This window comes from Epargyreus clarus, unplaced genomic scaffold (assembly GCF_041222505.1).
Source record: "Epargyreus clarus isolate Ecla_fem2 unplaced genomic scaffold, WU_Ecla_fem_2.2 ptg000017l, whole genome shotgun sequence".
NCBI lineage: Eukaryota > Metazoa > Arthropoda > Insecta > Lepidoptera > Hesperiidae > Epargyreus > Epargyreus clarus.
In genome coordinates, this window is record NW_027332225.1 from 1,375,029 (window position 1) to 1,401,851 (window position 26,823).

Consider the following 26,823-nt stretch of genomic DNA (forward strand, 5'->3'; position numbering starts at 1 on the left):
AACTCCTGATCCACATCAATACACTCTTCGTCTTCATCTACAAACTCCTGATCCACATCACTACATTCTTTTTCAAAGCCTTCACCAACCAACTCTTGGCCCACATCACGACACTCATCAAAGTCTCCACCAAACTCCTGGTCCACAATACAGTCTTCAAAAAACTCGTCAATATCACTACACTCGAACTCGCCATCACCGAGCTCATATCCGTCTGCTCTCAGCTCCACATCACTACACTCGAGCTCGCCATCACCGAGCTCAAACCCGTCTGCTCCCAGCTCCACATCCCACTCATCACCCCACCCGAAGCCATCACGCTGAAACCCGTGCACGGAGAGCGGTTGGTCCATATCCACGAGGTGCAGAGTGTGGTCGGGCGAGCGGGGCGTGGCCTAGCTGGCGAGCGCGGCCGCCGCCTCCGCCGCCAGCAGCGCCGCCACCGCCGGGTTGCTGCAACTGCCCGCTACTATCCCCCGCCGGACCGACAACAGCACCAGCTGCTGCGAGGACAGCATGCGAGCCGCGAACCTGCGACAAAACACTTCTTGTTAGTACACCAGCTGCTGGGAGGAGAGCATGCGACCCGCGAACCTACGACAAAACACTTCTAGTAGCAGACGAGCATGCAGTCCACCTGATGATAAGTTGCTACTGCCGCCCATGGACATCCATAATCAACCCCTGATAGGATTAGATATTCCTACCTGAGGTTGGCCACAGATGCGCCGCTGCCCCTGAGGACTAAACTGGAACGCCTCGAATAAGTATATCTCCCTTACCATACCCTTCAAACCAGAACACAGCAGCGTTTAACACTACTGTTATGAGATAGACATAGGTATGGCGGTGGTACCGCCAGAGTCGAACCACAAAGGGTTCTACCACCTTCTAGCAAAAGGCAAATAAATATTGTACATACCTTAGGAAACTCCCGCTCGAGGTGATGGGGTACACATTCGCAGCTTCATAGATTCGTCGGCAGACTTCCTTATCATCCTCAACCACCGCTGCTCTCTTCTCACACTAAAATAACACAATAATAAATGTTTGTATACAGGCTGAATTTTTCAAACGGGCCTTCAGGACCAAATCCGAAACTATAAGGATTAGCGAAAAATGCTGAAAGGAGTTACGAGGCCGATTTTGATAACAACTAAAACTGCATCATTACTTTTTTAAAATAACTTTTTCCCTAGCCGGGAATCGAACGAGTTCATTTTGAAAAAAAATACACCCTCTATATTATTCAACTATCTGATAGTGTTGCTTATAAGGATCAAAATCTGGGAAGTAATGATAAATGGCAAACTAAAGGAAAAGCCGCAATTTTAAGAAAATACATATTTTTTCATATTCATTTGGCAGTTAAGTTCCCGCCATTCATCAATTTAAATATTTCGCGTATTAACATTTTTTTTTGCTCAATGTTTCAAATCATTCGAAACGGACACTTTGATCTCGCAAGAATTTATATTTTTATGTCCAACTTCGTTAAGGTTATTTTTAGGACCATTATAATAGATTTAACTTGCTATGAACGGAGTTTCGTTTAATACAGATGTAAAGTTGACAATTTGCGAGAATGACTTTTTGGGGTCAAATCCGAGTGATTACTTAACAAAGAAATATAGAAAATAATATTTAACGTTGAAACGAAGTTGTAAACAACAAACAATAAGAATTTACTATTTAATCAGTTATCTATTTTTATTAAAAAATAAATCCTAACAACAGCGGTAACTTATTTGCCAAACTATTACTTTCTCATACTCAGCCATATGTCATGGTCATAACATCGAATAATTAGTTGATTAACCAACAAATTCTTCAATGGTATGACTTATGTATGTCTCCAAATAATTATACATAAATCATTTGTTTTGTATAATCCTTAAGGATTAGTATGCCAATATATCGAAAAATATGAATTTTTTCAAAATGTTTCTTTTCCTTTAATTTGTCACATAACATTACTTCCCAGAAATTGATCCTTATAAGCGACACTATCAGATATAATTTTTTTTCAAAATGAACTCGTTCGATTCCAGGCTAGGTAAAAAGATATTTTAAAAAACTGATGATGTGGTTTTAGTTTTTACCAAAATCGGCCTCGTAACTCCTTTCAGCATTTTTCGGTAATCCTTATAGTTTCGGATTTGGTCCTGAAGGCCTATTTGAAAAATTCACCCTGTATATGTAAATCAAATCACATACATATACTGTGCAAAAGGTTCATTGAAAATCGTATGTAGGCTGATAATTTATGCTTAAGCGGGTAATTAAGTGGAAAGAAATCATCAAAAAATATTAACAAATTACAGAAAAATAAAAACCTCGTAAAATATCCTCCACGAAAGAACACCATAGCGAATCGCATATCTTTTTTGAAACGGGTTTTTGCTAAAATCACTTATCAAAATCACACTATTATATGTGTGAGCTAGTTTACAAACTTACTGGACCATAACAACAAATATCTCTCATTAGTTTATATTTTAGTGTTGCTAAAAGAAACCAAATATGGAAAGTCCATACAGCTGAACCACTACCGTTCATTCATTCATTCATTCATTTAGGCGTTACCTCATTCAACCCTCTCAGTTTGTTCCGCTCGGCCTCCCAGCGCGCCTCCGACATCGTCACCGCACGCATCAGCTCGCCCACTGATGGGGTTATCGACACCGCCACTTCGCCTGTTAAATAAAATTGTTAGTTGTTATTGTTATTGAGATAGTCCCTGCGTGCGTGTTTTCTTTCTTCATTCTCTCATGTCTCTGGGCGTTTTTCATGTCACGCGGGTTTATGTCTGTGTGTATTTCAATATCATACGTTCTCGTATTTCATACTCCATCTCATATTTTCATGTAGTAGTCTTAAAAGAAAAAAGGTCCTTCTTGTGTGATTGCGTTGGTAAGTAAGCTTGCGTTTAGGGTAGGTAGGTATATGTGTGTCTTTCTGAACAACTCTCACCCTTTCTCATTTTCTCTTTATTTCTTTTCCTCTGCAAGTAGTGTTATTGGGTGTGTACGTGTAAATGTATGTACTCGTGCGTACGGATATATCGCCATAGTCATAGAACAAAGACGGATTTGACAAAAATGCGAAATTCACTTTTTATCATATTTTGATAACATATTGTCTAAATATTATTACTGTATTACAGAAAAAAATCTATTTATTTTAGTTTTCAAATTAATCAGTCGATATAACGACGGATTTGAAATGCGCTCATAGTAAAATTATTTTTGTGAATTACTTGAAATGGCTGCCCTGTAAAGTTTGGTATTTGTTAAATCCGACTTTTTCTACGACTATGACGATATGTATTTGTACAATAAATATCATACACACGTGTGTATATATGATTGTTTTTACGTGTGTGTGTACCTGTGATCGTGCGCGTGTACACCGGTTCGTGTGAGCGTGTGTATGAATGTATGCATCTGTTGTGGCCGACCACGCAAGTTGGCAACGGTGAACTCGACAGGATGGATCAAGTTCTCGAAGTCAACGCCGAGCGAAAACCGCATTCTTTCCGGGCGCGAATTGATTGTCGCGTGCGTGCATACGCTTGTATGTGTTAGCATGTTTGGTGAGCGTCATTAACATGCGCACTCGTGCGTGTATGCATGTGTGTGTGTGTGTGTGTGTGTGTGTGTGTGTGTGTGTGTGTGTGTGTGTGTGTGTGTGCGCGTCTATCTATATACTCGGGCACGCGCGCGCGTGTGCGCTTTTGTGTGTGTGTGTGTTTGTGTGTGTGTGTGTGTCTGTCTGTGTGTGCGTGCGTGTGTGTATGTGTGTAGGTGCGTTTGTGTGACTTATTTACCCAGTGAGCTGGCGACGGTGAACTCGACAGGCTGGATGGAGTCCGCGAAGTCAACTCCGAGAACCACGCGCGCGTTCACTCCGGACGCAAGTTGAGTGACGCGCGCATGCTTACACGTTTTTGCGTGTGGGTCATTGCGTGGGTGAGCGTAATGATTATAATATTATGTGAGATTAGTAAGCACATTCGTGGGTGTGTGTGCGCGTGCTAGTGTGTCTTTGTGTGCATGCATGAGTATGTGCATGCGTGATTTTGCACGTGTATACGCACAACTGTGTACGGTTATATACATGTATGAGATGTTATACACATGTGCGTTGCTTACCCAGCGAGCTGGCGATGGTGAACTCGATAGGCTGGATGGAGTCCGCGAAGTCTACACCGAGCACGGCGGTTGCGTTCGCCCCGGGAGCCAGCTGAGCGACGCGTGCGAAGTCATGCACCGCTCGCTTGCCCGTCAGTGTCTGTACAAGCGGAGATAGTATTTAATATAAATCCAAATCTTTCTCTAGTTAAGGTGTAAATTTGTGACGTCACGACCAATACATCTTTCCTTATCGATCAGGTGTATATAAATAATAAAAAAATCAAGATATGGAATATTGGTGACATCATGACAAATCGTTACATGGGTACATCTCGCTGCGTAGATATTACAGAGCCTCATGTTGAGGTGGATATTGGTGACGTCACGGCAGAACCTATGAGATGAAGCTTACCAACCTTCTTGCTGAGGTGTATGTTGGTGACGTCACGACAGAACCTATGAGGTGAAGCTCACCAACCTTCTTGCTGAGGTGTATGTTGGTGATGTCCTGCTGCGTGTGGTTGCTGAACACGATCTCTATGGTGGCCATGGTGTGCGAGAACAGGTGCGGTGTCCGCGTCCAGCGCCGCGTGGCGGAGAGGCCGCCGCCGCGCCCGCGGGACAGCAGGTCCATACACGTGGACGGGGAGAAGCACGGACCCACTGGGGTTATCGCGTCCACTGGAGATAAGAGAATGGGCATGATGGCAGTATTAAAAAATCGAATAATAAATGATTTACTTAAAAACAATATGTTGAAAACATTCTCAAAAATAGCCCAGTTTTAATAAAAAAATTAGGATTAATTATATTTTCAATAGAATAATAGTACAAAATAATGCAGTCGGCTATCTTGTCTAAAGCGCTAATCGGGGCGAAATGACGTCATTTTTTTGGCGTGTCACCGTATTGCTTGAACTTTTCTATGGGATATTGAAGCGTGACGTCACTCGCGAACGCCATGACACCCGTGAGCGATTTCGCGCTTAATTAAAAATTTGTTTTAAAAATGCTAATATTTCCGTTAATACTGTATTTATTGCCGAAATAATACGATTTTTGGAATCAGTAGACATGTACCTACATTATAGAAGGGGACATCAAAATTTGTCATCATGCCCATTAATATAATATACATAAGGCGACCATCATAAATACATTTTGTACACTCACAGCCTCATACAACGATTCCCTGTGCCGTGAGTGCTATGGGCAAACACATAGACGTATGGACAAACACTCAGACCCAGTACAGATATCTAAATTCATCAATTAAGTATTTGTCTGGCCGGGACTCGAACCCAGAACAGTCTGCGCTTCAGACCGGTATGATAACCGCTCCGCTACGCGCGGCTTGTGATAGATCTATGATAATATTAAGTTAGATACGCCCATAGGCAGCGACGACCACTTACCATCAGAACTGTAAGGTCATTTGCTAATGGGGCCATTCAAGTATTACGTGAGCACTATTTCTTTGCTTTGCTTATTTTGGATGACATGGGGGGTAGGGGAGTCTAGATGATGATTACGTCATCGGTAGTTGTTTACACGAATGGCAACCCTCAACCTTAGAGCAAAGACAATGGTCTTTGCTTGAAAACGAAACGCATTTTCGGAGATATCCGCAAGTAATGCATAAGTTTAGACATTTTTAAAATTATAATTATAATATTTAAAAAAAAAAACATTAATTGAAAAATGTTTACGTAAGCATGGGGGAGGGGGGTAAGAACTTTGCTTACTTTTGCTGAGAAGGGGGATGGGGGTAAATATTTGTAAGAAATCTGCTTACGTAATACTTGAATACCCAATCTAATAGTATAAAAAGTAGGTTGATTCTACATTAATTCAACTTAATCTATGATTCTAATATTCTATTATTAGTTCCTTCATTTATTAAATTTATACCACCATGACTCATAAACCCAATTATTGCCGTTCAATATTCTATTCTCGTAGACTTAGATATAATCTTTCTGTTCATAATCTCTTAAATACATAAATATAATTATTAATTACGGACTGTGCCATGAAAATTTATAATAAAATCAAACCAAATCTTACCGTCACTGAAGCCATATGAAGTTGAATTGGTTTGTGGGGAGAGGAATCCCCCACAAGTAGGCGTCATCGTGGGCAACGAGTTGGCAACTTCGTCCAATTCCAAAAGCAGTTCCAAATTTGATTTCTCGTTCTTCTTTTGTTCTACTTCCGGTGTCGGCTCTTTTGGCACTGGCTATATAGATAAAGAAAATGAATAAATCTATACAAATAAATAAAATTTTCTTCTGTTGTCTATAATATAAAATTTTCAGCATAACCTTTTACATTAAATAAAATAAAACGCTTTCTACACTCACAGCCCCACACTAGGATTCCCTGTGTCATGGGTGCCATGGACACACACATAGACAAATACACACCCACCCAGAAACACCCAGACCCAGAAACAGAAATCTAAATTCATCATTTAGATTTCTGTCTGGCCGGGGATCGAACCCGGGACCCTTTGCGCGTCATACCGGTATGGTGGCCGCTCCGCCACACGGGTCGTCAATCATTATATTTAACAATATCCTACTTAACAATTCCTACCTACATAGTATAAAATAAGTATACGTTATTATGTCAAATATCTAAAATAATACTTAAATAAACCCAAATATAATTACGTTACCGTTTAGAAGATCTTGTCTTTGGTGTATAAATATTGTACTTGATCCTCTTTTCTTCTTTTTATACTATTATAGATATAAAATGGAGCAAGGAAAAAGAAAATAAGGTTAGTTTTAAATTTTTAACAAAACCTGAACACTGAATATGATATTCTATATATCATATAATTCATACAGTTATATGATTATATGCCGCGATATGATATGTACCATCAGTTTACACTTTGTTTGTCTTGTCATAGTTTCACTTCTTACAAACATTAATAGATTCTATTTATAAACTCTATTTTTAAAGGAGGTAGAACTCTTTGTGGTTCGACTCCGGCGGCACCACCGCCATACCTTTTTCTGCTTTATAACAGCAGCGTAAAGCGCTCCTGGGTTCTGGTTTGAAGGGTGTGGTATATAACGGAGACATACTTTTCCGAGGCGTTCCAGCTTAGTTCTCAGTGGTAGCGGCGCATCTGTGGCCGACCTCAGGTAGGAATATCTAATCCTATCTGGGGTTGATTACAGATGTCCATGGGCGGCAGTAGCCACTTACCATCAGGTGGACTGCATGCTCGTCTGCTACTCTTATATTATAAAAATCAAACCTTCTCATTCTTCTGCTGTGGCTCATCATCCGAGCTCTCGTCGGAGCTGTCGGAGCTCTCGGAGCTGGAGCTCGCGCTGTCCGACTCGCTGTCGGACGTTCCCGAGTTCGATGATCTGGTTGGACACATTTAATCATCGAAGTTTATTCTGTTCTATTCTGTTTTTGTTCAAAGTTGATGCTTTGTGCGATTTTGAATTTATTTGAAAAAGATTTTTAGCTGGTTTTGAATTTATTTAAAATAGTCTATTTATGCGAATTAAAATGTATAAATTTTTTATAAAATTCTGATTCTATTAAAGGTAGTTTATTTTAATTTTTTTAATTTTCGTCAAGAAAATCTGATTTTATTTCAAAAAAGTTTGCTTCTTTTAAATATAAAAAATACACATAATTTTGGCTCCATTCATAGCACTATAAGGCAGAAATTAATTAACTTAAAACACAATACATGGCTTTATCCATACTGGAAAAGGATACATATTATTACATATCTATCTTTCTTACAATGTATATTTTAAGTATTAAAATGTCCTATACATACTTGTAATTATTGGTTTCCTTCGGTTTCTCCTGCTTAGTGGGCTTGACGTTGCTCTCCTCCCTAATACAAAGAAGATTGATTAAAAATCTTTACACTATTTATATATTTTACATAATATTCACACTACACATTGCATAATATACGAAATTAAAAATATATAAGAGTACAAACGCTAAAATGTCCAAATACCAAACATGTACCTATAAGCAAGGCATAGCAACATATTGTTTAAAAATGCAAAATTTGATATAACTATTTTGAAATAATTACACAAAATAGCGTACAGTAAAGCCCTTTACTAAATGTTATTTTTAAGTATTTTAATCATTATATTTCATAATTTTCACAAAAAAAAAATATCTTTACTTCTAATCGCGTATTTTAGCGGCTCAGCTATATTAAAGCAGTTTTAGTATTGTTAATCAATATATAATTAAATAAACACTCACTCATCAGATTGGTCCTCCGAGCCGCTGGAGGAGCCCGATGAACCAGAGGAGGAACTCTCCGACCCGTCGCTTTCCGGTTCCGAATAGAAACTCTTGTTTTTCTGTAATACACAATAAAGTTAATAACATGTTCTATACTCCTGTTGTTACTGACTCTACATTGTATATCTTGTGTCGTGTATTTCTGAATACACAGAAATATGAGTAGGCAAAGACCTTGAGATAAAATCTTAATTTTATATTTTAATGTTTTCGCAGTTATGTGAAGTTTATCACTTGGTTAGCGTAATGGATTATGGCCTATGCCTTCACTCTAAGACAGGGACCATGCCCAGTGGGAGAATAATGGGTTGACATAATGTTTCTTAAACAGTATTGTTGTATTTTCGGGTTTACTAATCATGTTTCTTAAATACTTTTGTTTTTCCGGGCTTACTAATTAAAAAAAATATGTAGCTAAATTATGCTACCCACATGGCACAGTAGTCATTATACCAATCTGTATTTAGTCTTTGATTATTTATCAGCAAGAAAGTAAGTAAATAATGAATTTCTGTATTTTTTAAGGCGGCTTCAGCAAAAGACCTACCTATGCAGTACACAAACTGCTAAATCTAACACACCTGTACTTCATCGCTCCCTTGCGTGGTCGCTTGTGTGGTTTGCGTGGGCGTGTCTCGCAAGGTGCTATCGAACACTGTCTTGGGCGCGACGGGCAGAGGGCGGTAGCCGACCGCCGCGGAGCCGATGTACTGGGACAGCGAGCCCACTGTGTACTGCTGGCGATCTGGATGTAACAATATTATTAATTACTAGTTTTTGCCCGCGGCTTCGCCCGCTTTAATAAACATAACATACTAACATACATAAAACTGAAAATTAGTACCTTCAACTTTGCTAAAAATCATCACTTGATCAAATGCATAGTTTACGATTCAATCCTTACTCATATCGAATAAAATAATCGACTTTTTGGTCCAAAAGATCGATTCTCCGATTAATCGATCTTAGATCGCCATTCTTAGTTCCTGTGGGATTTCCGGGATAAAAACTATCCTATGTCCTTTCTCGGGTCTCAAACTATCTTTGTACAAAATTTCATTAAAATCGGTTCAGTGGTTTAGGCGTGAATAAGAGACAACCAGATAGACAGACAGACAGAGTTACTTTCGGATTTATAATATTAGTAAGGATAACAACGAATAAACAAACGTTGTATTCAGGTTTATTTCTTTTTATTTTTTACTTCATCAAGTACGCGATACGTACGGTAGATTTGAAAACACCATTGTCAAAACACTGTATAGGGCGGAGCGTTCAGTCACGCAACGTAGCAAATGGGCGCGGTCCTGCATGAAGTTGCTGTCGTAGCATGATTGTATGAACTATCGCCCGACCCCCCTCAACAAAGACATCACTAACCTCTGTACGCGCTACGCAAGTAGGCGTTTCGCCATAACCTATGATCCTCCTGACGTAGTGCATAACCTAAGATATATAGCCCCGCCCCATTCAACAATAAAAAATAACTTACCTCTGTAAGCGCTACGCACAGCAGGCTTAGGTTTCTCAGCGCAGAAGAGCCCAGCAGCAGTACGTAGGGCGTTGCGCCAAGCGGCGTAGCAGTCTCGCTCGGTCTCGTACGTCGTAGCTATTATGGTAGCGGGCTAGGGACATTGTGTAGCGACACAGCGGCTCCGTACTCGATTGTGTCACTGCAGTTTTCATAGCTCTTACCTCTATATGCGCTTCGCACAGCCGGCTTAGGTTTCTCAGCACAAAATAGCCCAGCGGCGGTTCGTAGAGCGGGGCGTTCTGCAAGCCGGCATAGCAGTCTCGCACGGTCTCGTACGTCGTAGCTGCTGTCGTAGCGCGCTAGGGACATTGTGTAGCGACACAGCGGCTCCGTACTCGATTGTGTCACTGCAGTTTTCATAGCTCTTACCTCTATATGCGCTTCGCACAGCCGGCTTAGGTTTCTCAGCACAAAATAGCCCAGCGGCGGTTCGTAGAGCGGGGCGTTCCGCCATGCGGCGTAGCAGTCTCGCACGGTCTCGTACGTCGTAGCTGCTATCGTAGCGCGCTAGGGACATTGTGTAGCGACACAGCGGCTCCGTGCTCGGTTGGGTTACTGCTAACTTCGCTGCTAAGGATAGCAGCTGCAGTTTTACCAGCTCGTCCTAGTAATGGTAAGAAAAAGGTTAAGGTTAATTGTTACATATTTTATATACTAGGTGAACTGCAATTTTATGTCACTGTCCTGCCACTAGAACGAGAGAGAATATTAATAAATTACTTTTATCACCACTTGTAAGTTACTATGTACTTGTAAATGGAGACTTGGCGTTTAATTTAAATTAACAACAACAAGGCGAACAACAAGGTTTAATAAATAATGTTTATACTAGCATTTTTAACAGCAAGCTATTTAATAGATACTATCGTTTGTATAAGTCCATATCAGCTTTTTTATTAAAAAAAAAATATTGTTAAAAACCGATAAAGAATTCGATTTAACGTAAAAAATGCATATTTTCATACAAACGAATAAATGGAATTTCGTAACACAGTAGAAATTATTAAATCACAAAATGATGATAAAAGACATTCTAAATCGATATTTCGCAACATCCTTACACCTCAATCGTATAGTGTTAAAGCAAGTCCGCAATATAACTCAAATGTGTCTGCAATGTAAATGGTCACCTGATCAGCAAAGTTGGCAGCCATGTGAGCTAGTATTAAAAGACATTCTAAATCAGTGTTTTGGAACATCCTTACACATCAATCGTATACAGTGTTAAAGCAAGTCCGCAATATAACTCAAATGTTATACAGTGTTAAAGCTAAGTCCGCAATATAACTCAAATGTTATACAGTGTTAAAGCTAAGTCCGCAATATAACTCAAATGTTATACAGTGTTAAAGCTAAGTCCGCAATGTAACTCAAATGTTATACAGTGCTAAAGCTAAGTACGCAATGTAAATCAAATGTTATACAGTGCTGTCACTAAGTCCGCAATGTAAGTCACCTGGTCAGCGAAGTTGGCAGCCATGTGCGCCAGTATGGCGGCGGCTCGCGGGTGCTTGGCGCCGTGCTCGGCCACCAGCCACACCGCCGCCGCGCGAGCGTTGCCCGCCAGTCTACACATACACAAAGAGAACAGGCGGTAGAACCTTTTAAAGCCTTTGTGGGTTCCACTCCGGTGGCAACACCGCTACGCCTATACTTGCCTAATAACAGACATGTTAAGCGCTACTGTATTCTGTACCCTTAGTATGCCTTTTTACGTTTGCTCGAAAACGTAATGGTTGATTGTTCCGTTTTTGAATCTATTACAGCGAAATTTTCGTACCGACACGGTTAACGAGGAGCTGTATAAGCGAAAACGTAAAAAATAATCGTTTTCGAGCGAACGTACAAACTAATTCTAAGATATTACTAACTAATGTTTAGATATTAGAACCCATTAAATCTTTTGTGGTTCCACTCTGGCGAAAACACCGCCACGCTTATACGCTTATACACAGAAATTGTGATAATGGAGACATAATTTTGCGAGGCGATCTCCTACTTAGTCCTGAGTGAGATTGTCCACAAGGGCAGCAGTGAATCTTTGATCAATTTCAGATAGATCTCCAGTATAAAAACTGGTTGGTTATCTATGTTGTACAATTGTACAATATAAATATCAATAAGCGTCAGTTATCACTTAACATCAAATAGACTACATGCTCATTTACACCTCCATATAAAAATATATTTACGCCCATAAGCATTCTCTAGCGTAACAAATATTATTCATTCAATTTTTATTAGCTGACAAACGACCAACAGAGGAACTAAAAAAACGTGTTTTGGCCAAGGGAGATCTCCTGCCGGGCTAGGTGATCATGCCCAGGGAGCGGCCGTGCCCCAACAGTCTCAGTTCGGAACTCAAGGACGATAAAGCAGACGTGCTTCCTGATGGAAAGTAGTTAACGTCGCCTATCAACATTTGCAACACCAGAGGAGTCGCCAATGCATCGCCGGCTTGGAAGGAGAGCTCTTTTGGCACCTTTTTTGAAGAGCCCCATGTCGTAGCTAGAGATGTGCCGAGTCAGGTCGACTCGAGTCAGTACTTGAGTACTTACATAAACTCGCATACTCGAGTACCAATAGTGATACTAGAGTACCAGTAATACTCGAATACTGACGATACTCGTACACTACAACTACGACTCGTACAAGTAAAAACTTGATTAATTTTGTGTAGTGAGTGGCGTTTTTTTTTTTTTGCTCTTCCGTGCTATTGGACTATGTTGTGCAAAATATAAAATACTGGAGTACTTTATGAATACTTTGGACTCGAGTACTGACTCGATTCTTTTTTATATGAGTACTAAAATATGTAAGTAAGTAAGTAGTAAGTAAGTATCATTAGTCGTAGCGCTCCGGGAATACCTCGTATATATGCTTGTATATATAAAAGATGATTCGAACACGTCTATAGCGTGATTCAGCAGCGCCATCTCTAGACGAGTAGCGGGAAGTCGCTACACGTATTGTAATACTTGAAGTTCACTTACCTATCAGACCGTAGCAGTTTAGCAGCTCGACAGACTGCAGCCCTTGCAGAGCTGGCGCCACCGCCGACCACTCTCTTCACCACCACCACCGCCTCGCACACCACCCATTCTGCACCACAAATATATGTAATATGTCTCTATGTAAATCAACCAATCAAAAATCAGCTGGCAAATGTTTGTATCTGATAAACTGGATACAACATTCCATAAATGCAATTTAAGGAAATATTAATGATACTTATACTGAAAATAATTATGGAAATATCGATGGAAATCTTGAAATACCATTTCTACCCCTAAATTCACATTTATTCCTATCCCCATTTCACTTTTTGTTGCCTGGTAGTTGCACTTTATTTTCTACCCTTGTCTCATCTGTGAGAGATTCATGCCCGCAATAGAACAGAACAATGTGATGTAAATGTTCGTAATTCGTGATGTAAATATGAGCACCAATTGCAAATACCAAAAAGTACAGACCAAAAAAGAAAAGTAGTATTTCTTAGTTCTACATAAAAGGATTCTGCATTAAAAGGATAATTTATTCTACTGATTAACATACAAACATCTGACATATAATAGAAATCTATTCAATAACTTCATTACGTTTCATATACTAACCATCCTTGCTCGACAGCAGATGCAACAACCCATTCAAACAGGTCTCCGTTTCAGTCTGTATGGCCACTGCCAATCTGCTGATAGCCTGGATAGTGGCTCCGGCGAAGGCCTTATCACTAGACGTCACATAGGTCTGGTACTAGCGGAGCACCACGGGCGCACTGGCCTCAGTGGCCAGGTTGGTCAAGATTTAAATATTTTTGACTTCGACTTTGATATTTATGATTCTTTATATCTTTTTGAGTATTATGAGTATTTATATCCTTTATACTTTGTGTAAGATTTCTGTTGGCGTAAGATATTGTAATTGTGTGTAAAACTTGTTATATTGTAATAGTAAATATAAGTATGTACCTAAGTGTAAATGAGGACCACGAGAACTAGGTGTGTACTGCCGACAAACTGGCCTACAGTTCGGCAGATTTTAAATGTTGTTCATTTTAAGTCTTCTTTATTAAATAAATGAAAAAAAATATTTATTCTAATGATAACGTACAAAAAGGTCTATTATAAATAAAGTCTATTTAATAAGTTCATTAACGTTTCATATACTAACCATCTTTGCTCGACAGCAGATGCAACAAGCCATTCAAACAAGTCTCCGTTTCAGTCTGTATGGCCACTGCCAATCTGCCGATAGCCTGGATAGTGGCTCCTGCGAAGGCCTTATCACTAGACGTCACATAGGTCTGGTACTCCCGAAGGACCACGGGCGCACTGGCCTCAGTGGCCAGGTTCGTTAGTATCTCCAGCTTGAGGAGTTTGATGTGAGTGGGGTCGGAGTTGCGGACGAAGAAAGACTTGAGGAACGGTTCGAAGAGAGACTGCAACCAACATTACATAGTATTGTATATAATATAGAAATGAATCACGTCGCCATAGCAAATTGTTTGACTACACCTGCTCGCAACAACTTCAGAGCGGACTAGAAGTTTGGTGCAGACTATATCTTATATTAGGACGCCTTAGTACACTACAATATGTTTTCATGTATGCAAAAAAATATAATATATTTGCATTGAATCTTCATTATCTATGTTACTATGGTAATCTAATGGTCTAATAATTCGCATTGAATCTTCATTATCTATGTTACTATGGTACTCTACTATGGTAGTAATTGCGTTCCTAAGCCTGAGGACTAAGTTGGAAAGCCCCGGATAAATATGTCTCCCTTACCACATTTTTAAAGTAGAACACAGCAGAGCTTAACACTGCTGTTATTAGGGAGAAATGAATATGATGGCGCTAGTTGAACCACGTTTTAATGTATGTGTTTGTGTAGTCGCATATCATCGTAATCATCTGAAACGAACTGCGCTCGGAGGACTCCAGCTGTTTTCTGGAGATCTCGAAGTCCCCTACACAACGTTGAGGTTGCCCACCGGAAAGTTTTAGTAGGTAAAAATTGCACATATCCTGTTGTAGCTCCTACCGTACCGTACCTATACCATTTAAAGGCCAAGAAGGACCCTAGTCAAGAGAAAATAAAAGGGATTTAGGAGTACTCACGCGCTTAGTAACAGTGAGAGCTGCGATGGAGTTGAGAACAACACTCTGTACTTCTATCGGTGCGCGCAGCAAACGAATCATCGCCTTGGCCACGGGCGGGAGCTCTTGTGCTGAAATAAATTACTGTTTAGAGCGCGGCAAAGGGGGTGTTAATATATCAGGGGTAGTAGTATAGTATAGTAGGGGTAGGGTATCAACTTCTAAGTATACTGACAGTGGTGAATGGGGCTGAGGTTCGAGTACAAGTGAAACGAAAATAGTAATCTTTGTAAGGGTGTGTTACATATAATTTTATTTTGGAAAAGATTAGAGACCGTTTTTTTTAACATTAGAGTAGAGACAATATATCAGACTCGTAGAGACTAAAACCCCATAGTGTTCTTTAGGACGCCCTTTGTCGAAACCACTGGTACGCTAATAACAATCATCCGCAGTTCTGACGGCGTTTGTCTGCGTCCGGGCCCAGGTTGGAGCTGGAGCTACTCCCTCTGTTATCTTTGTTCTGTTTCGCTACTCCTGAGAACTAAGCTGAAACGCTTCGGAAAAGTATGTCTCCCTTACCACACCCTTCAAACCAGAACACACAGCGTTATGAGGCAGAAATAGGTATGGCGGGGATCCTGCCGGAGTCGAACCTCAGAGGGTTCTACCACTTTCAAAGGATAAACACATTGCACTCACAAGGCCCACAATGATAGAACAGCTGCGCAACCGCCATGACCACCCCAGCGTTCCTGCTCTGCAGCAGGGGTTTAGCAGCGCGGAGCAGCAGCCGGAGGTCAGGGTCGAGGCTGGGCGACGTGGACGACTTGCGAGGGTTGCTGCTCTCGCTGTCAGAGTCGTAGAACGGCTTCTCACCCTCGCTCTCGCTGGAGTAGCTCTAGGGGATGAAGGGAGTAATAATACAGGAAATAACAGGTTGCTTTCGTGCACAGTGCTGCATGCATTGCCAACATTTGGTAACGCACTCCACGCTAATTTATTGTTGGTAGGTTGATAGGTTTATTGTTGATAGGGTTGTATGCAGGGTGAATATTTCAAATGGGCCTTTAGGGCTAAATCCGAAAGTACAAGTAAAAAAAAAAATCTATAAAAAGTTATGAGGCCGATTTTGATAAAACTATAACTGCATTATTAGATTGTATTTTAATATATTTTTCTAGCCGGGAATCGGACGAGTTCATTTTGAAAAAAAAAACACACCGTGTATTATTCCACTCTCGAATAGTGTTGAGGTACTATCTAAAGTAAGTGGTCAATGCCGGCCTTAGACATCTAATTACCCCAAAATAGAATTAGAATCTTAGTAGAGGTCACTAAGCTAAGATTAAGCTAATAAAATCTCATACAAATATTTCTCTCTTACCAAACCTTCCACAGCAGCACTAACGCTACTATATAAAATAATAGAAATAAAATACTTCAAAATATTTTTTTTCCCACCAGATGTTATTGCTGATAAGCGAATAATCTGTCCATATATGGGCATTCAGCAATATCTAAACTAAATTATAGATTTATGCGCGCCACAAGTCCTGTGACATGCCCTGTACATTCGTAATAAAAATGTCGTAATGGTATTAAAAAGCAGGCCTATAAACTTTTTTGTACTTACTTCACTATTGGGGTCCGGGAAGCACGTCTTAGCGTACACAGTGAGTACGTTTAGTAACGCTAGTTGACCCCATTCATCTACATCGGCCAATAGAGAGCACAATTTCCTAAAAAAAATAAAAACATTTTTTTGAAAACAACAAAAACATAATAAATGAGATTAGGTAGGGAGAACCCGCTAAAAAATCTCACGTAATTAATGGTTTTGGTCAACACTGGACAATATTTCCATTGGCCAATATTGATTACATAGAAGTAGTATTGGTAAATATAGATATGGGTAAAGATTACCTGTAACTCCTGTGTATGAGACTCATTCTATCCCCGCAGACTTCAGAGAACGCCATCGCCGCCGACCCGACGACTAGAGGCGCCTTGTCCGACAGTAACTTGTCTATTATTGACACTAGCTCTTCTTTCTGCTCTGGATCGAGACTGTTAAAACATATGCAATGAGTACATGTGATTAATAAAAATAAAATAAATAACGGGCCATCTGTAAAATATTTTTCATTTACAAAAATCCCATATAACACACTTACAAACTCATCACATGCAGGACTTATTTCTTTTAAGACTTAACACACCAAAAATAAGTTTTTGAATATCAAGTTCCATAAAAATGTCCATACATTCATTATCTAAACCTAACAAAAAGACAAATGCAGCTGAAAGCAAATCCTATGTGTTCCTTCTACTGTTAATTAAATAAGAATGAGTTTTTCGTCACAAGCATATTACCTGTAAAGTTTAGGTATCGCATGAGCAGCGGTCTTCCTGACATATGGGCTCATATCAGACGCGGAGTCACGTATGGCCAACATCACAATAGGTACGATCATTGTCACCCTGATGGATGAGAGGACACGGAGAGCACTGGCCCGGATCAGCTGGTTTGGATCCTAGAGAAATTATTAAATATTATCTATATATATAAAAGCGAAAAGATACTCACGTTCAAAACGTATTAATCAAGGTTTTGACTAAACTGCTGAAGCTACAATCATGAAATTTGAAACATAGTTTCATTTTATAATGTAGATGCGCACTAAGAACGGATTTTTTGATATTCCGTCGTTAAGGGGGTTAAATGGGGGTCGAAAGTTAGTATGAAAGTCCGTCAGTTTTAAAGCAAACTGGATGAAAATTGGTATTTAGCTTTCCGATTTAAAGTAATAAAAATCTAATCTGAGGGTTTTTCCAAAATCAACCCTAAAGGTGGTTAAATAGGGGTTGGCAGCTTTTTTTTAATTTTTCCATTTTGGAAGCCAGCACTATGAAAGTTAGCCATTGCTTTACTGGTTAGATATAATAGAACTTTAGTTCTACCGTTTTTGGAAAATCAACCCCTATGTGGGTAAAATAAGGGTTGTAAGTTTGTATGGAATTCCCCCAGTTTTGATGTAAACTCTATGAAAATCGGTATTTGGGTTTTTGATTAAAAATAATTAAACACCTATTTCACCATTTTTGGAAAATCAACCCTTAAGTTGGTAAAATAAGGGTTGACAGCTTATTTTAAAATTTGCCAATTTGAAAGCTAGCACTATGAAAGTCAGCCATTGTTATACTGGTAAGATATCATCATCATCATCATCAACCCATTACTGTCCCACTGCTGGGCACGGGTCTCCTCTCAGAATGAGAAGGATTAGGCCATAGTCCACCGCGCTGGCCAAGTGCGTATTGGTAGACTTCACATACCTTTAAGATTTTTTATAAATCTCTCAGGTATGCAGGTTTCCTCACGATGTTTTCCTTCACCGTTTAAGCAAGTGATAATTAATTTCTAATACGCAGATAAATTTGAAAATCAGAGGTGCGTGCCTGGGATTTGAACCTCGGACCCCTCGATCGAGAGGCCGCGTTTCTTAACCACTAGGCTATCACTGCCGCTGGTAAGATATAGTGGAACTTTAATTGTACCGTTTTTGGAAAATCATAAGGGTTGATTTGGTGGGTTAAATAAGGGTTGTAAGTTTGTATGAAAGTCCTCCAGTTTTGATGTAAACTGTATGAAAATCGGTATTTGGGTTTTCGATAGAAAATAATTAAACACCTATTTCATTGTTTTTGGAAAATCTACCCTTAAGTTGGTAAAGTAGGGTTGAGAGCTTATTTTAAAATTTGCCAATTTGAAAGCCAGCACTACGAAAGTTAGTCATTGCTTTACTGATTAGATATAGTGGAACTTTAATTATACCGTTTTTGGAAAATCAACCCTTATATGGGTTCAATAAGGGTTTTAAGTTTGTATGAAAGTCCCCCAGTTTTGATGTAAACTGTATGAAAATCGGTATTTGGGTTTTCGAGAGAAAATAATTAAACACCTATTTCATCATTTTTGGAAAATCAACCCTTAAGTTGGTAAAATAAGGGTTGAGAGCTTATTTTAAAATTTGCCAATTTGAAAGCTAGCACTACGAAAGTTAGTCATTGCCTTACTGGTTAGATATAGTGGAACTTTAATTCTACCGTCTTTGGAAAATCAACCCTAATGTGGGTTAAATAGGGGTTGAAAGTTTGTTGGGAAGTCCGCAGATTTTGAAACAAAGTCTATGAAAATTGGTATTCAGCTTTTTGATTGAAAATAATAGAATACCTATTTTACCGTTTTTGGAAAATCAACCCTTAAGTTCGATTAATAGGGAATATAAATTTATTTTAAAATCCGTTAATTTGGAAACAAGGATTGTAAAAATAGCATTTAGCTTTCTGGTTCAAAATAATAGAGCTTCTTTAACACCCTTTATGGAGAATCTACCCTTAAGAAGGTTAAATAGGGGTGGAAACTTCGTTTAGAAGTCCGCAGATTTTGAAGCAAAGTCTATGAAAATTGGTATTTTGCTTTCTGGTTGAATATAATAAATTACTTATTTTTCCATTTTTTGAAAATCAACCCTTAAGGTCGTTAAATAGGGGTTGGAACTTTATTTTATAATCCGTTAATTTGGAAGCAACCACTATGAAAAATTATCATTAGACTCAATAAAGCATCTGAGTCACTGTTTTTTTAGATAAACCCTTAGGACGGCTATAAAAGTGTGTATGCATTATGCCTTTCTGTTTACACATCTGTTTCAGCATTTTTAGCAACTCAACAATCAACCCCATTAGGGTACTATTAGTAAAGAAAGTTTCTTTAAAAACCGTTATTGAAGTTACTTCCTTTGGCGTGTCTGAAAAAAAGAACATAGAAGAAAAAAGCAGAGAAGTTTAGTGTAGGGCGAAATTCCACGGGCCGATGTAACATATATTTTTAACATGGGAATGTATTGCGCGTGCTGAACTGCAGAACAGCGGTTTTTTAAGGTTCCGTACCTAAAGGATAAAAACGGAACCCTATTACTAAGACTTCGCTGTTTGTCCTTCTGTCCGTGTGTCACAGGGCTCTATCTCTGGAACTGTAATAGATAGACATTTGAAATTCGTACAGAGGATGCACAACTGTGGCCGCTATAACAACAAATACTAAAAATAAAAAAAAGTTGAAAACAAAAAGGGGTCCCCATACAACAAACTGCTATTCGATATTTTTCCAACTAACTTTTGAACCGTTGGAGGTAGACAATTCAATTTTTCACAATGTGTGTACTTTAATGCCTGCTGCAATAGTAAATACTATAAATTAAAAAAAAATGAAAATGTTGGTTGTACGGAACCCTGCAGGTGCAGGTTTGACTTGCACTTGGCCAATTATTAGTAACGCGCAGACCCGCGGGCCACAAGGGAAAGTCGCGGGCCACACACCAGTTGTGGATGTCGGGTTGCCCACCGCTGGTGTTGAATATTATCTTTCAGAAATTTGCTGATAAAGTATTTATTGATGTATATGTACATAGGAATGTTTTTGAAATTCTACTAAGGAGGTAAAAGCAGTGTTATGTGTATGTATACGGGAATCTTTTAGGTTCGAAGTTAAAAACGTGAAATTTCAAATAACGTCTATTCAGACAAATACACGACAACGTGGACGGGTGCAAATTTCATATGTGATAATGCGTAATTTTATTCAAATTGGCCTACATTTTGGTATACTGATTAGGGACATCGCTACTACTTTGGACACACTGCGTGCCATGTGGCATATGGTTGTGGTTATGCGTGGATTAGTGATGGTGATTTTCTAGACATATAGACCTTGGATTAAAATTTTGGGCTAGAACAGGGCTACAGTATCACCTGCCTGTTGTACGGGACTATAGGGGGACTTCTGGAGTTGCGGGCGGCAAGAATGGGAGCTCTAACCGCCCAGCCAGCGACCTTGGAAATAATCACTGTATGTAAGGCCGCATATAACATGGACGGTTCCTATGTGTAAATGATAATTATTGTATTCTACATGAAACTTATATTTTAAAGAAGTTTCATTACAGTCCACTAATTAGAGTTTTAGTGTATATTTCTGAAGAAAGCTTAACCAATTTAGGTACACAGTGACGAAAAAAAAGCTTTTATTAATTAAATATTAATGCTACTTTATCGTTAAAATTGTTAAAGGTACAAATTTACGATTACAGTTATTTGTATGTCATATCATATTTTTTTACGCGGGCGAAGCCGCGGGTTCTGCTAGTTTGTCCATAATTTTAGAGAGGTAAGATGTGCAACATATTTGATTTACACATAAATTAATCATGTAGTGACATTCAAACCAAATTTGTATGCAAAATTTAAGCTCAATTTTAGGGCAACACTGAACAACAATTGTCAAGTTTTATTTCCGTATTTAACAGTCAAACGAGGCCACTAATACATATAAATCAGTATTTCTAAACTTGCCTATTAAATAAGATTCATAGATAAGTAAGTATTCACTATACTGTAGAAGTCATATTACATTTTCATATTTACTATACTAAATATTCTTCACATTGCAATACGGACACTTTCTACTATGTCAGTTAATGTAAAGTCATTTAACATTGCATAAAAATGTATAAAAATAAGCAATTTATTTCATTTGCTTATTGCATTTATAGCATTAAAGCATCACAACATCACATCACAAGAGTCCTTTTTTTGCATGTAGGAAGTACGGAATAAGTAATAAGGTATAGTCCGCACAAAACTTCAAGTCCGCTCTGAAGTTAATGCGTGCAGGTGTAGTCAGAGCATAGATTAGTAAAGATTACTCACGCCTAACAAGAAAATGAACCCAGTTTTGAGAATTGAAATAGTTGCGTAAAAAAGTTTTGCCACGTCTCCGTGCTAAAATGTCCCTAAAATATTTGAAATAATTATTTATTTATTACGTAAATTACGTAATTATTACGTAAATGACTTATTTATTCGTAAATTTTCTCTAAAAATGTTTTTATTTGTCAAGGATTCAAAAAAAGAACTTACTAAAATAAGCCATTTGTGGCTTCATTCAATTTCAAGGCGGCGAAGTATCTTTACTAATCTATGAGTCAGAGAGCCAATGCGTTCGAACACAACTACAAGCATATACTCCATACCAACGTAAGGGCACGCTAACGCAGCTATGAACGTGAGCGAGAGAGCAGGCAACAAACGGGTGCTGTGGGGTTCCCCCTCTGTCTTCGTTCAGCTAATACGTAGAATTTGCTATTGCGACACTACTAGTTTCTTTATTCAGAGGGAACTAGCAGTTGTGCGCGGATTATACTTTATTTTAATTACAATTTAACCTAATAGGAATGATAAAGACAAATGAATAAATCTACTCTAACTTATTGTATTTTTATAGGTAAATTTTTTACTATTGAAGTTATTATTATAGAAGAAAAATTACCTTCAAAGCCCTCTGGAAGGTGCTAATGGACAGCAGAGCTAGGTCCTGCTGCTCCTCAGCATACCGCACCAGGTATACGTAGACCAGCTTCTTCACCTCTATGTTCTTAGACACCACATTCTTTACTACTGCTGGAAACCTTAACAGACAAAAGAGGTGTATAAATTTATATATTTTTTTCTTATGGTATAGAAGTAGCAGACAAGCATGCCGTTTGCATGTTGGTAAGTGACTACAGCCACCCATGGATACCTGTAGTCAAACCCAGGTAGTAATTATAGTGAAAGAGAGAATAACTGTAGCCCTCACTTCAATGAATATGTTCGTAAATATTCTAAAATATTTAAATCAGTTTGTATGACAGCTAAATCTAAGTTCATACATAATAAAATAAAAAATGCTGATAATAAAATTAAAACAATTTGGAAAATAATTAATGCCGAAACACGAACTTGTAGATTAAGTATCAGTAAAGTATCTCTTACTACTGAACGTGGTCAGATTACCTCAGATAAAGAAATTGCACAAGAATTTGAAACTTTTTTCTCGAATATACCATTTAATACTACTAAATTTTTAAAATCATCCCCAATTAAAGCAGTGACCATCCTTAAAGAGAATTTAAGTCAGTGTCACATTAAATTTAAATTTAGACATATTTCAATTAATGACATATTAAAAGCTTTTAAAGAATTAACTGTTAAAAATACAGAGGACATTTGGGGAATGTCAGTAAAAGTTTGTATATCAATCATTAAAACTTTAGCTCCCTACTTAGTCACTATTTTTAATATGTGTGTTGATCAGGGCTGTTTCCCTGATTTAATGAAACATAGCAAAATAATTCCATTGTTTAAGGCAGGTGATACTAAAGATCCCAACAATTATAGACCCATCTCAGTACTGCCTGTTCTAAGTAAAATTTTTGAAAAGATCCTCTTACACCAAATGTTGCTTCATTTTAAACGAAATAATCTTTTACATCAAAAGCAATTTGGCTTTACTAAAGGCCGTTCTACCACAGATGCTGGTGTTCAATTGCTGCGACATATTTTTGATTGTTGGGAACAAGCACATGATGCTATAGGTATTTTTTTGTGACTTGTCTAAAGCTTTTGATTGTGTTGATCATAAAACCTTATTGTTAAAATTACAATATTATGGTATTCAGGGAAATTCTCTAAAGTTGATAAATTCTTATTTAAACAATAGAGTCCAACGAGTGCAAGTAAATGGAGCATTATCAGCAGGTTCTAATATTAAAATAGGTGTACCTCAGGGCTCCATCCTAGGTCCGTTTCTATTTTTAGTTTATATAAATGATTTGCCAAATGTAGTAAAGGATTTATCTGAGGTTGTTTTGTTTGCTGATGACACTTCCTTGGTGTTTAGAGTAAAACGACAATCACAGGATACGAACGATATTAATGAAACTCTTTGCTGGATTCAGAACTGGTTTGATGCAAACAACCTACTCTTAAATTCTAATAAAACTAAATGTATTAAATTTATGCTACCAAATGTAAGGAGTACGGGGATGAATGTCGCTCTAAATGGTGAGACTTTGCAATTCGTCAATGAAACTGTTTTCTTGGGGATTACCATTGATTCTAAACTCCAGTGGGGTCCCCACATCTCTGCTTTGTCCAGCAGACTTAGTACTGCAGCTTTTGCAGTCAGAAGAATTAGACAGTTAACAGACATACCCACTGCCAGACTTGTCTATTTCAGTTACTTTCACAGCATTATGTCTTATGGCATTCTACTGTGGGGCAGTGCTGCTGACATAGACTCTATATTTACTATTCAAAAAAGAGCAATAAGGTCAATATATAGTCTGCGGCGTGGTGAGTCCCTAAGAGAACTGTTTCCCACTATTAATATATTGACGGTGCATAGTCAATACATTTATGAAAATATTATGTATGTAAGAAAACACACTGATATGTTTGAAAAAAATAGTAACCACCATAACTTTAATACCAGAAATAGAAATAAATTAGCAATTCCTAAACATAGATTATGTAAGGTGGCTAGATCTTTCGTGGGCAACTGTATTCGCTACTACAATAAAATACCCGACCACATTTTGAATCTCACAGAAAAAAAGTTTAAACATGTCGTTAAACTAACGCTATGTAAAAAAGCGTACTATAAAGTAAGTGATTATTTGACTGACAAAACGGTGTGGTCTGAATTAGCTCCAGCTCCACATGTACCATTACGTTAAGTTAACATTGTCAAAAACATTTTTTTTTTTAAAAGATGTGTGTTATGGAGTTTCTTTCGCCGCTTCTTCTCCATAACGAAACACCTTTTGAAGTGGTGGTAGTTGCTTTGACATTCAAAAAGTAATCTGTAAAGAACCTATTTTGAATAAAAAATTTTGATTTGATTTGATTTGATTTGAGGTAAAATTAGACTCCGACCTGGGGCCAGTGTATGATGCATTGCTACTTCTGACGACTAAGTGGGAACACCTCAGGGATATATATCTTGCCACAATCTTCAAACTAGAATATACAAGTGCTTAATAATATCCGAGACTTGCCAACTAAGTCCTCAGAAGTAGAAATCTATAGCGAACCTTGATCATCATGAAACCAATATCCCCTCTGAAAGAGAAGGATCAGGCCACTGTCCACCGCACTGGTCAAGTACGTATTGGTAGATTTCACTTGCCTTTGAAACTTTTTTTTTAGATTTGTCAGGTATGCAGGTTTCCCCACAAGGTATTCTTTCGCCGTTTAAACAAGTGACAATAAATGTCTAGTATGCACAAAACTTAAATAAATTAATAAATATAGGCCTAATCCTTCTCATTATGACAGGAGACCCGTGCCCAGCAAACTTTGGCAAATCAGAGGAGCATGCCTGGAATTTGAACCTTAGACCCTTCTATCAAGGAGAGGAGTTTCCTATGAGTATAGCCGACCTTAGTTAAGACTAATTTTATCTGAGATTGAATATAGACGTCCATAGTCTGCTGTCCCTATTTACTATCAACCATGCTTGTTTACTATTTATATATTATAAAAAAACTGATATAATATGGAACCCTTACAAGTCGGATGCATCTCGACCTTTTGCAATCATCCCTATTATCCTCTTCATGGCCTCCAGCTTCAGTGAGTCCTTTGAACCATCCAGCATCATCTTGAGATCTTCATTCCTAAAAAAATATAATTTAAGGTAGTTAGGATAGGTCACGCTAATTTGTTGCTAAAACTAAGGGAACCTTTGATAAAGGATACTTAATCTGGCTGGCCAGGGATCATTGCAAAAGGAAAGGAGATGGCTGTAATATGGGCTGTCAATGGAGAGTAATGTTATTCAGTATATGTATTTAGGCAAAGGGGAATTCTGTAAATCAAAAGTGACACGTCAATCAGTAATTCTGTAATAATAAAATTAGTTACCATAGTCAGTCTGTCAAGATAACCATAGAGAGGGCTCGGGCAGTCTATTGAAACAGACAGCAACCCATGCACTAAGTCGCATTCAAATTAAATGCGTAATGATCAAATGTTACAAACATTTTTATAGCAAGAGCAGGTAAAGGAAATTGGTAGGTAGGAGCTTAGTTCATTTTCAAAGTTTTTAGATCTGTCCCCGACATGTATATATATCATACTTTGACACACGGTACAGCCCAAACGGGTCAATGGATTTTAACATATGAGGTTTCATTGAGTTTGTCTAAAATGTGGAAGAAACATAGACTATATTTTTAAGCAATCAAGTTTTCTATTGTGATAATTATTGCTAGTTGTTAGTTGATAAATAAATTCATTCTTGTAGCAAACTAATGGAGTATATATGTAAAATACATCAGAAACAGGTTTCTGGAAGCATAAAGCGCTAAAAGTGATGGAGATAAAATCAGGGCCATCATAATTTAGAAAGGATGATCAATATAATGATGTATTCAATGTAAATAAGGGTGTAAATTATGAGAGGGGGTGAAAAATAAATCAACACGTATGTGGCCATCTTTAGGTGACCAAAGCTATTGTTTTGTAATCTTTATGAGTCTTAAATAAGCTATAATACTCTTGCCGCTATATAAAGAACATTTTGTAATTAATTTGAGGATTAAAACAGAAGTATTAAGACTAAAACGGTAACAAACTTCTTATAATCCGATTGGAAGAAAGCGCCGGAAGCCGGGTCGTTGGCTGGGTACTCCACCTCACCCGTGACCACCTTATCATTGTTATATGATGAATTCCCACTCATTTTGCTATTTCACTAGTCTAATCGATAATATTTTAACATTTGAAAACTATACGGCTCACGAGAGAAATCGTAGTTTTCTTACTGACACTTGACAGATGACATAAAGAT

At 38.2% G+C, this 26,823-nt stretch overlaps 1 protein-coding gene across 1 annotated transcript; it reads right to left on the minus strand.

The window, feature by feature from the left end:
• Positions 1 to 395: 395 nt before the first annotated feature.
• rb (adaptor related protein complex 3 subunit ruby) lies at positions 396 to 26,823 on the minus strand. The gene is given in 22 exon segments (XM_073082344.1): positions 396 to 531; positions 923 to 1,026; positions 2,587 to 2,696; positions 4,155 to 4,293; positions 4,615 to 4,817; positions 6,204 to 6,375; positions 7,411 to 7,525; positions 7,954 to 8,013; positions 8,403 to 8,503; positions 9,026 to 9,189; positions 10,348 to 10,582; positions 11,435 to 11,546; positions 12,972 to 13,106; positions 14,145 to 14,416; positions 15,105 to 15,214; positions 15,786 to 15,984; positions 16,720 to 16,825; positions 17,010 to 17,153; positions 17,460 to 17,620; positions 22,477 to 22,615; positions 25,541 to 25,648; positions 26,609 to 26,823. Coding segments are annotated over 22 exon segments (3,132 nt in total). The 5' UTR covers positions 26,716 to 26,823.